Raw genomic sequence first — 12,314 nt, 5'->3', positions numbered from 1 at the left:
TTCGAAATGTGGTGTTGGAGAAGGATGGAGAAGATCAGTTGGACCGATTATGTGAGAAATGAAGAAGTGTTAATTAGAGTCAGTGAGCAGAGGAATATCCTACACGAAATAAGAAAACGGAAGGCTAATTGGATTGGTCATGTTTTACGCAGAAACTGCCTTCTAAAAGAAGTTATTGAAGGAAAGATAGAGGGGCGGATAGAAGTGACAAGAAGACGAGGAAGAAGACGTAAGGAGATGCTGGATGACCTTGGGGACAGAAGAGGATACTGTCATTTGAAGGAGAAAGCTCTAGATCGCATTAAGTGGAGAAATTGTTTTGGAAGATAATGTAGACCTGTCGTCTGACAGATTACTGATGATGATGACAACAGTTTACGCCATTAATTTCGACTTAGGCTAGAGTTTGTAATCTTCCCTTGTATTAATATGTAGCCACACGTTTTATGAATGATCTCATATGCTGTAAATTGGTGGAAATTCCGAAAGAAACAGTTCCCATATCTAGCTGCATTTAGCGTGGATGCTGGCTCTACTGATCTGGTTTTATAATATATTTTAAACTAAGATTTCACAGAATGTTCACGTTATCAAAAATTCAATATTTTGTTGGGAACAATTAAGACTTCAATGCCGACCGGACCACGTCATATTGCCGAGTGACAGTCCTATCCATAACTACTAACAAAAATTACTTCGAAACAGGGACAGAACGAGGACAGAGTGGGAATTGATTTATGTATATTAGAAAGCTCACTGTTGAGGCGTGTAAGAAGAAACACGTTAATTTATTTGAGAATATAGTAAATTCATTATAGCAATTGCTGGAATTACTTGTCTGTTAATTTCATTTCTTCAGCCTCGCTTTCGCTTAGCTCTTGTTTATGTTAGTGGCAATAAACACCAGCTGCCTCACGAAGTTCTTGTGTCTTCAAAGTTATTGTGCTGTTTGCTTACGGTAGCGGTCACAGGAAGCAGCCAGCCACGCCGTAACGGAACACGTAGCTGCTCTTACACATTGTGATCTTCATCAAGTGCTGAGAAGCATGACATCAGCCATAAAAGGAGCAATTAACTGAACAGCGCTAGAGTATAAGTAAACGGACACTTTCGTCTTTTCGATATTTGTGACACTTTTTAACTCCCGCAGATGTTATATCTTTTGTGGTGTTTCGCTTATATACCCTGCCTTGTGTTGGATAGTGACTAGTTCAGTCAATTGGGCTTAACAGAGTAGGCTTTTTACTTGAGGGTGGAGGCAGAGTATAATCTCCGAAACGTTGTTTTAAATAAAAAACAGGACGATTGATATGTCCAGAAGTCAATAATTTTAACGTGAGTAGTGTTTCTTTACCGAACCTGATATACTCTATGAATATTAGCTGTGATAACACTGAAGTAATGTAGCGGGCTGGTCTGGTCAAGTGGGGTTTGTGGTGGACAAAGTGGCGCTGGGGCAGCTTTTCTCCGAGTATTTCGGTTTCCCCTGCCAATCTTCATTCCACCAAATTCTCCATCATCATAATCACCCGGGGCAGGCTACAATAGGCCAATCAGTGACCGCCGTGCCGAGTGGACCCAGTTGGACTCCACCCCCCACTAAGCGAATTAAAAAAATGTAGCGGGCTACGGACTAGACGTTCGAGTTTAGATACCTGGTAGGGGCATTGTGTGTGTGTGTGTGTGTGTGTGTGTGTGTATATGACCGCCTCTGTGGTCTAGTGGTCAGAGTTCCTGCCTACAGATCCAGAGGTCCCGGATTCGATTCCCGGAGCTACTAGTTTCTCTGAGAAGTAGTGGGTCTGGAACGGGGTCCGCTTAGCCTCGTGATGATAATTGAGGAGCTATTTCAAGGAAATAGCGGCTCCCGTCTAGAAAACCGAGATTAACGGCCGAGGGGATCCGTTGCGCTGACTAAGCGACGCCCTCTTTCCAATAAAGTTGGCACTAAACTTCGCTGACAAGCGGAGGTCGCTCGGTCGGTATAGTTCGCTCGCGAACTACAGGCCACAGAGTATATGCGTATGTTAGTAAGCGCAGTGCATTGCTGAAATGATAAGAATGAGGCGTTCCATTAAAATTTTTGTTCGTTATGTCTCCATGAAGCGTGAAGCAGCTTAGTCAGTGCCATTACTATGCCATGGGTTAGCAGACCGGTGTTCGGTTTCTTGCAGGACATGAACCCTTTCTCCGTATTGCGTCTAGAGAGTTTCGGAGACTACGAAGTCTCCTACCTAATGAGTACTTGAGTGGTCTTTCTCCGGTGGTAAGTATGCCGGGACTTGAAGCTGACCATCCACTTCCATATTGTACGGAGGTTAAGAATCCGTAGAATATTACCTCCACTCCCCATACGTCATCATAGAACACTGCTTAATTATACACAGGGTTAACTTTTCCGTTTACTTTTGAACATCGTGCTGAAACGATTTTGTTACTTTTATCTGACCTCATGAAAATTAAGCACGATGTTTTAGTGCACCGAATTGTGGGAAGAATTTGTTACGCATAGTTTATTCATAAGTATAGAGCCTTGCGCTCTTGCCCTAATAACTCATGATGTTATTTGTCTAAAATATCTTTGAGGGTTCGTCATACATTGAGGTTGAAACCTTGAGGAAGAGAAGTTGTGTACAACGAGATTCACAGTATGGCAGTTTCTCTTCCTATCTTATGTTCAAAATAGAATCTAACGACCTTAAAATGATGACGCAAAGATTTACGCCACTATCTGATAATGACGCATCTTAAGTTATTTTAGTTAGAAATCAGAGAGAGCTGTGATAGGGTACGTTCTCCTAATGTTATCTTAAGGAAGAATGGCTAGAGTGATTCGAAAACAGCAAAGGACCACAAAAAGGGAAAGGAGGAAACGTATGTTGCCCATTTTATGTCTTGTTTTGGTAGCAGCAGTCAATGTGACATTTTATTGTAGAAAAATCCAAAAGACAAAAAGAATTTTAAAAGAAGAATGAAGACCTCCACGAACCTACTGCATCATCATCATCATCATCATCATCATCATCATCATCATCACCGTTGTCAACGTCGTTGTCAGCAAAACAGCCTTTTTAAGCCATACCCTTCCTTAGAAGATTCTGCTAGACTTGTCTATTCCGTTGTGAATTAGCCCATCCGGTTTTCACTTCTTTGGATTTCATAACAGTAATTTTTATAGAGCAAGGTCGTCTGCCTTGTGTCCAACCCCCAACCTGGAAGAACAGGTCGCCCAGTGACAAGTGGCCAAACACACCCCCAGGCACCGGATTCTCTTTTTATCGTCTTGTACGACTAAAAGGGGTTCGGTGAAAGTGCTCTAACCCGCCTGTAACGGAAGTTTATTTAGACTATTCAATTTTGCCATACCAGTGACATTGTTCTTTAATCAAAATACACATCTTGCTCCTAATATTCTTTCTTATTAATAAATTTTCCTCTTTTTCTCAATTTAGTTAGTTTGTAGAAGTATCTTAAACAACTTGCAGGTTATGTAATTTGTCATATTTCATCACAATAAATAGTACGACATAATTGCCACGTACTTAGAGTTAAACACTGACTTTATTGTGCGTTTAGTTTGTATATATTTATATCTTTTGAAAAGAGGCAACCGATGGGAAGTACTGATACTTGTTTACTTTCTAAATCAGCAATTTATGTTAAGAGGATATGATGTACAGTTATATCGTGTAGCACAGTGATGTTGTAGTGAACTCGGAAACAGCTGGCGTTCTCTTGTTCTTGCCTCAGCCTCTAATATAAATGAGTACCAGAATCTTCCTGGGAGTAAAGGGCGACCGACACGTAAGTCTGACAAACTCACCGTCATCTGTGAGCCGCTTGTCTAGAGAAAATGTGGGAGCCTCGATGTCTCACAACCGTATTGGGCTCTGTGGTCTGTTATAGGGATAGTTTTACCTTTATTTTTTAGTTTGTTAGGATGCAAGCTTCAGGGATTTTTCTTAAAAAATTCAATATTTATTCATTGGACCGAGAGCTTAGCCGCCTGTGGAGTGTGACTGCCTGCATCGGAGCCTGTCTTTAGGAGTTAACAACAAAATTCACATTTTCACAACTCAGGACCCTCATATTCAATTTAATATCATTGTGTAATATCACTGTCTGTATCTTCAGTTGGTTTTACCCCTGGTGTTATCCAGCCAAATTTCGTGCACATGTCCTCTTTCCTCAAGAGTGCTACTTGCTTTATTCCATCACAAACTCACGTAAAAGTACACTTGGTGAAGTTCCTCAGTATATTATTCTTTTAATTCCATTACAACTTAGTAAACGTGAGGTTCAGGTATTCTCATCAGCACTTTGTTTACAAATCACTCAATTTAAATTATTTCTTCTATACATAGAGATCAAATTTCGCCAATATTCATTGCTAAAAATTAAGCTGCTGTATTTCGGTGCTGAAGTACGGCACGTTAAGCAGTGTGAAGCCCTTTTCACATCACACCTGATAGGTCTCTTATAGCAGATCATTACAGCAGTAGATATATTATTATCGCCTTTCAAAGAAGAAGGATGTAAACTATTGGCAGTTGCTTGTTTCTATCGCCATCATTGGTTGTACATATGCGAATGCTTCCTCTCATAACACACTTCCTATAATACCATATTAATCATATCTTACTGAACTATGCTACTCTCTAAGACATCATTATTCTTTTGTCTTTAACGAGGAATTACCTTAGTTTTTCTCTTTGTTATCCAACAAAACTTTATGTCCACAGGTGCGGCTATGGCAGTGCTGGCTTCACTCCTCCTCCTACACGGTTGCTGGGAAGTAGGGGCAGAGATAGGAGGGCGTCACATCCGACGCATCACTGCAGCTGATCTGCCCTCAACGAACAGCACCGAAGCTACAAAAGTCAGGCTGAAGAAAACACAGGTCAAAGGAGGAGAAAACTGCACAAAAGAAGGATCGTGCATGAACGCCATGACAGCAGCACCTCACAGTAATCCTAAAGGCAAAACAACCTCTTCATTCCTAGCAGACGATGTTCTTCAAGGACGCCTCCACGCAGACGTACTGAGCTTCTTAACCACAACAGGATCGCCCTATGGTAGAGGATACGATTCATACTTCGACGGCGATATTTTTGGTGAGAGAACAGTCAGTATACCAAAGAAATTGTCTTTTAGTGATGTGTACCGCTCAGCAACAGAACGAATGAATTACGATATGCCCCTAACGACCCCAAGAATAAGTTTGTTTGATGATTTTTATGCTAAAGTGACAGAAGGCATTCGGCAGAACCTTGAAGAAATGGACGAGTATAGGTTTCGAGATGTCTCACGGTTCTATGATGATAATGTGCAAGAGGGACATCGAACAGCGGCGGTCACCGTGCTGCCACCTTCAACAGCAGATCCAGCAGACAAAGCAGACGAAAAAGTTGCACTGGAATATTTAAGTAAATTATCAGTCGTGTACAATGATTCAAAAATGTCTAATTCTGTGAGAAGAGACATTGTGGTCGAGAATGGAACTCACGTTGATTTTGAGAGATCTCGTATTCACACAGAATTACAACCTGAAATAAATCGGACGACATTCTACATCTCAAATGACACGCACTCAACCATAATTCCAGCCCCTACCTCAGTTTCAATGACAGATTCGAGAAATGGGTCACAAACTTTCCACAATAATGCGGTTGTCAATCATTCTAGGGCGGATGAATTATTTTTAGAATCCTTGGGCCACTCTGAGCATTCGCCTCATCCGAATATCAACATCAGTATGAATGTTATACAGAATAATAATACAGGGACACCTGGTAACAAAGATAGTACAACTTCGGAATCCAAAAGGGACCGATCATTCTCCAGATCCAATGGAGTAAGAAACAATTCAAGTAGAGAAAATGTTACAGTAATCAGCAATAAGCCCATGACGCTTCAGATATCGAATGGAACGAAATCAGAACTAATCGATACCGAAAGGAAGAATACCACCAAGACTTCGAGGAGCGGTGCTGTTGTAAAAACAGATTCTAAATCGAAAGCAGCTGGTCCAGTTTCTGCAGAAAGGGACACCAACAGAGGTAGCAGGATGTTGGTATCCAGTCGCAGTAATTACAACTCCACTAATGGTCTGGAACATTCGTCTCAAACTCCCCTCTCTGGATCGTCTCAAAATAACTTCAGCAGTGACAATGCGACAAGAAAACCGCGAACGAAATATACCTTGAGGCGAAATGGAACAAATTCAAGCGAGGAACAGGTAGAGTCCAGTACAGTAATTGCAGGCATGGCGACGAGGAAGGCAGTTCCTTCTGTTCGGGCAAGAGCAGACGAGAAAGTGCCGTCTCAAACCAAAGAGAGTGTCAGGAGCAGGAAGAATGGCACTAATCCGATATCTGGGTATGGATTTACTGAGGTGCCAATTGATCGTTCTACAACTGGTAGTTCCAGAGGTCGAGCCTTTACTTACCAACGTCCTCACACAACGGCTAGCAATACAAGCAGCGACAGTGAAGCACAAGGTGGCAAAAGTGACTATTCAACGGTCAGACCATCAACCACCAGCTCTTCTATCAACGCAGAGATGGTTCGGCGTCGACTCACTACCTTAAATCGACGCCTGCAGAGCAGCACTACATCGCCAGTTGCTTTTTATCCAACAAACAATTCCACAACAGAAAGTAATGCTATTGTAAGAGGGTTACCGGTAACAGTAGGAAGACCACCGACGATTAAAAATACATCATCAAATAAAACAGAAAATAATGAAGGGAATGATATAGTGTCCTTTAAGAATGATGCATACAAGCCTGTCACCAGAAGCCGTGGATCAGTTCGCTACGGAAACCAGAAGAATTATACATCTGAAGATATAGGGAATTCATCGTCCGTGTTCTCAACCCCACCGACTACGGCAGCTTGGACTTTAGTATCCCTTAGTAGAACTAGCACTGAGACGCAAAATTTGCGGCAGGATAACTCCACGTTGGATGTACACAAGAGACGGTGGCCTCCAACAAGAGGCAGAAGACCTTGGAGCTCCGAGGAACAAGGTAAATATTTATGTCTGAAGAACGAATGGCTTAAATCATTTGAATGACCTTGTAGGAATCTGGAATGTTGTGAAAGTTGGGAAAATTTCATTATGTGTCACTACACCAACTTGCAGTTCGAGTATCCAAATGCATACTAAAGCTTTGAAGCATCAGTTATATCCGAATATTATACAGAATAACGGTTTCTACTTCGCAGGAAACACACTATAGATTCATTAAGCAGTTAGGTCTATAGTCTATTCGCGGAGACGAGACAGTCAGCGTAAACATAGCAAGCCCCGAGTCGCCACAGCTGACAGCAAGGAGTGGACAAAGCGCGCAGTTACTCAGTGTACTCACTGCATTCGGACGCACGTTAACCTGCATTCAGACTGAAGAGTGAACTTTGGACGCCCCTGCAACGAAACACGCATCACGTGATCGCTGCATGATTTCATTCATAGAGCGAAGGAGACACCGCGTGCATTTGTTTACGAGGACTCTCTCGTCTCCGCAAATGGACTGTAGTGTAGCCTAGGCAAACGGTCACTGCCTATCTTGAGAATGTATGAAACACATAAGTACACTATGGAATGTATATGCAGAGTTTCTAGTACCGAAGCAGGTGCCGAAAACACACTGTGCTGTAAACAGTCAATGGATTAAAATGATGAAAAGGAAAGATCATCTCTGTACTTGATTAACTAAACACCATACCATTAAGATGTATGAGGGCATGGAGATATATTTCCACCATTTTTGACTTCGGCACTAGATGGGAGTGGTCAGCTTCACGCCCTGGCCGCCTTAGCCCCTGAAGAAGGATCCCCCGATACCCATTTCATAGGAGTCAGGGTAGATCCCAGAGTCGGTCTGAACGCTGTGGAATAAAGACAAATCTGTTGTCTCTGCTGGGAATCGAACTCCAACTCCTCGTCTGTCCAGGCCGTAGTCCGTCTCTATATCGACTGAGCTATTTAAATTACTAAGCTTTTTGACAAATTTTGTTTTATTATTGTAAGCCAAATGGAATTATAAGTTGCAAAACGTTCATGCTACATACTCTGTTTGGCAGATTGGCTATCACATGTGCAATATTAATATATTTACTTATTCTACGCTTTCCCGGCGGCAAATTGTTGATGTTGATCCAGATCTTGGGTAGGTGCACCTTGTGGATTGTATAATGTTGCCCACATTTCAGAGGTACATGCTGTATTTGTCTTCAGAGTGGAACACGTAAACACTGAAGATGGAGGCAACAAATATTTTCGAAAGGTGATGACACGGTTCACATCTACTAGTGTAACAAGACAAGAACGGAATCAACATTAACATATTTGTAATAATTTGAAGTCCACTATCTCAAATTTATGCTGAATGATATGTGTGTTGTTATAGCCATCGTTAGTGTGTGTGTGTGTGTGTGTATGTGTATGTGTATGCATGCATGTCTATTCCTGTAATAATTTTGAACAAAGAAACAGAGATTAACACTTAAGATCATCACCTGGGCCGCGACATAGCTCAAGCGGTTAGTCGCTGGCTTCCCACCGCGGCGGCCCGGGTTCGATCCCGGGTCTGGTCAAGTGGAATTTGTGGTGGACAAAGTGGCACTGGGGATAGTTTTCTCCGAGTACTTCGGTTTCCCCTGCCAATCTTTATTCCACCAACTGCTCCACAATCACCCTCACCTATCATCTGGGGCTTGTACAATAGGCCAGAAATGGCCACAGTGCAAGGGACTTAATCCCACCCCACTAGCAATAAAAAAAAGATCATCACCTTCTCATACGTTCCAGTATCCTACCATAAATACTAGAAATATGATGATCTCTGGATTTTAGAGGCAAGAGTAGCGTTGGTGACATATACTGTAGGGCCCTAAAATGCTGTGCTTTGACAAAGATTTAAGTTACAACGTGATAATCATACGGAAATCCTTCCAGTTCACTGCGAGATATGGAATTTTGTATGTTATGTGACCAAAGAAGCCAAAAATCAAGTATGAAATATTAATGAGTGTACTAAGTATTATAAAGGTGGTTGCGATCGGTTATATCTTAAAATTCAGGATGTACTCATAGAAAATCGTATTAGCATTTTGTGCAAAAAACGTATAGAATATGAAGCTTAATTTGTATAGTATAATATTCGATACTTAAAGCCGACAAAGATGCCGAACAGTTAATTCAGTCTGATAGCACAGTATGATATTCGAATAATGCTCTCATCGAAAAAAACTTCAATGAAGTAGTTATAAGACATTTAAAGATCTACAGAGTAAATCTAAATTATTGTCGGGATTTTCGTGGTCTATAATTTTCCAACCGAAAACAACAAAATAAAACTACTTATGGAGTATAAAAGTTAATTCAGAACGTTTTAAAATCAATACCGTAGATCGTTAAACAACTTAGACATGCGCGCCCTTCTTGGCGAGTAAGATGTCCAAGCGGTATTCAGTTTCCCACCAGTTCTCCAGAATTTCTGTGTAACTGTTTCGAATGCAGCAACAATTCTGAGCTTCAGTTCATCGAAGGAATCACAGGGTCATCTGAAGGTGAATCTTTTCTATATTGAGTTCTGCAACGACGTTGCTGTTTGATAACGGGCTTTGTTTCGAGAAACCAAAGAACTCACATTGCTTTCTTTTGAACAGTCGCCATTTTTATTATGACAGCATGTGTTCTCTCGAACACATGCCGTCAGTACAGCATTACCAAATACAATTTTTTTAGTTACATTTTCATATTCTTTAATCGGTTTTATTTTATTTTTTCCGGCTTGAAAATTACAGACCACGGAAACTCCGACAGCAATTTAGGATCACATTGTAAATGTTCAATATCTTTAATTACAGAATCCACTACCACGGCATCCGACGAAGAAAGCACATCTAACTTAACGTCTCCGAAGTCAACAAAACTGAGACCTGTGACCAGAGTCAGAGGCGCCCTTTCTCAGAAGAGAACGCAGCAATCCAGCATGCAGGAAAACAGACTATCCGCTATTCAGGTCGTTGCCCCTATCACTGAACAGGACCTGGCGTCCACTACTGAGGGCGAAGTTTTGGCTACCTCCACGTCTCTTCCTGTTACAACAGAATCCAAAGATCTGACAATAAAATCAGGCGCCTGGTATAAGCAGACCGAAACCCTCTTTCAAATTATTAGTACAAACACCGAAATTTCGACTAGTTCCGATGTGGAGAGAGGGCATATTAGCTACAAACCTTATTTCATTCCTTCATTGCAAGTAACAGTAGATACTTCAATGACAGCTGATGATAGTGTTACCACTTCAACAGAATCTTTTGGCAGCACCACAGAAATGCCTGAATTAACAAGTGTGAAAGATAGTACAACTGCCGAAGGTTTTCATGCTGGTACCTTATCAGTTGAAGACGATACTTTGTTGTCTACAGTGACCGCAGATGAACCTGTTGTCACATCTACCACTGGGAGGTGGTTTCAGGAAACAAGAGAAAGTGGCGTTGGGCTAGGAAACTACCAAGGAACCTCTCATGACATCAGCAATATAAGGGAAGAGAGTAAAGAAGGGGATGGAAACAAGCAAGGAGGTAGCAATACAGATGAAAAGCTGCTGGAAGGGGACACTGCCCTATCTGAAAACGAAGACGGGACTCTGATGGAAGGGCACATTTCAGAGGATGTGTACAGTCAGGGGAATGTTTCTGGTAGCAATTCAGACGATGAAAGTAAAGATACAGGTGACGGTCTACAATTGGATAATAGTCAAAGTTCCCAGAAACTGTCTGCAGTCTCTGGTGAAGGAGAAAATCCATACCTCCTCCACAATGAATCTCCCTACTACGGCGACTCGGGGGCTGTTGCTCATGATTACACTCCTGAGGCAACCACTGCGGAAGCAACAGACACGCCTGCTACAAACGGAACCGGAACCAGTGCAAGTACGTTATGCTAGAACGAACTTTCTTGTTCAGTTTTATTCCCCTTCTTGCATTTTCCCACGTTCATAGGTTTCCTGTCCTATATCCAATAACTACCGACCATTTCGTACTCTGTCTTTCAGAATTCCTTCTCACACTCCCTTTAACAAATCCATGTAATCATGATCTCATTATTTCCATATCTGCAGGTTCTTTAACTACGCTTTCAGCAGTTCAGCTCTTATGGCGTCCAATCATTACTTGATGGTGGATAATCACACAATTTTGGCGTGATTTCTTGGAGTTTTTCTGCTTACGAAATATGAAAGTGTGACTCAAATTATTTATTCTGCAGGTAATGAAACATTTTAGTTACACTTTCATATTCTATAAGTAGTTTTATTTTATTTCCAATTTGAAAATTATAGGGCACGGAAACTCCGATAATAATTTAAAATCACCCTTACCGGATATGATCCATCAGTCCACCTGTTGCTTTCTTATGTGGTTACTTACGATTTCCAAGATCAACAAACGCCTCTTTTTAAATGCTGATCTCTTCCTCTTATAAAGAGAAATGTGTCACTCAGTTTTATATTCATCATGCCAATTTCCCTTTCTTCTGTTATTTCAATGCCACCTTTGTTCCATCTTACCTACCATAATCTCATTAAACGTAAAATGTAAATTTCTGAGTTTATTGCTAGCAATTTTAATACATCTTACATTTAGTGATTCCTGACATTTCAATTAAGAAATCTAAAGTTAGTTTTCAGTTGCTTCGGTTATACCAAAAAAAGCCAAAGTCCCAGGTTCGGTCTAACATTTTGTAGTATTCTAATTTTAAGCTTAATGGACATAGTCAGTGTCTTATTTCACAGTCATTTGATCAAAACTTGACTCAGTCAACAGAATATTTGAGTCATGATTTAACTATTGTCAGCACGCCTGTGGTTAACAACACTGCTTCATATCCATATTTTGGATTTAAAACTTTACCTCAGAAATTGTCTATAATGGCAAAAAATTCGTGATCTTCTTCAGTATTTTTAGACGAATGCTAGAAAGAAAACAGAAGTAAAAGCGCAGTCTCCATTCATGTTCTTTACAATTCACTATTCACAATAATCTTTCCGGTGGGTACTGGCAGCCCACAAAGGGTTGTTAGATGAGTCAAAACATTTTCTTTATATTACATTGCAGCCTTGTACAAACTGTATTTACAGCGTTTCAGAATCAATTATTAACTCTTCTGAAAAATGGAAATAAGAAGTACATATCAATATGTAATATAACTGAGCCCTGTTAACGCTTTCCATACCATTTACTTCTATTACATCTTGTCTGGCAGGGAATAAGTGGGCTCCCTTTTCATTTTGGGGAATAAT

General features: G+C 40.9%; 1 protein-coding gene across 2 annotated transcripts in view; it reads left to right on the top strand.

Annotated features, from left to right (window-relative positions):
• Nucleotides 1-12,314, top strand: part of LOC111874537 (receptor-type tyrosine-protein phosphatase zeta) — a 102,545-nt gene that overhangs the window by 68,373 nt on the left and 21,858 nt on the right. Inside the window, exons 3-4 of one of the 2 annotated variants that reach the window (XM_023870115.2) lie at nucleotides 4,743-7,031; nucleotides 9,877-10,947. In XM_023870115.2, the coding sequence (XP_023725883.1) occupies nucleotides 4,743-7,031; nucleotides 9,877-10,947 (3,360 nt within the window). The remainder of the gene's footprint in view (nucleotides 1-4,742; nucleotides 7,032-9,876; nucleotides 10,948-12,314) is intronic. The other variant, XM_023870116.2, reaches the window with a different exon arrangement.

This window comes from Cryptotermes secundus, unplaced genomic scaffold (genome assembly GCF_002891405.2).
Source record: "Cryptotermes secundus unplaced genomic scaffold, Csec_1.0 scaffold818, whole genome shotgun sequence".
Classification (NCBI taxonomy): Eukaryota; Metazoa; Arthropoda; class Insecta; order Blattodea; family Kalotermitidae; genus Cryptotermes; species Cryptotermes secundus.
Note: the sequence above shows the minus strand (reverse complement) of the source record. Positions and strands in the feature narration are given on the sequence as shown.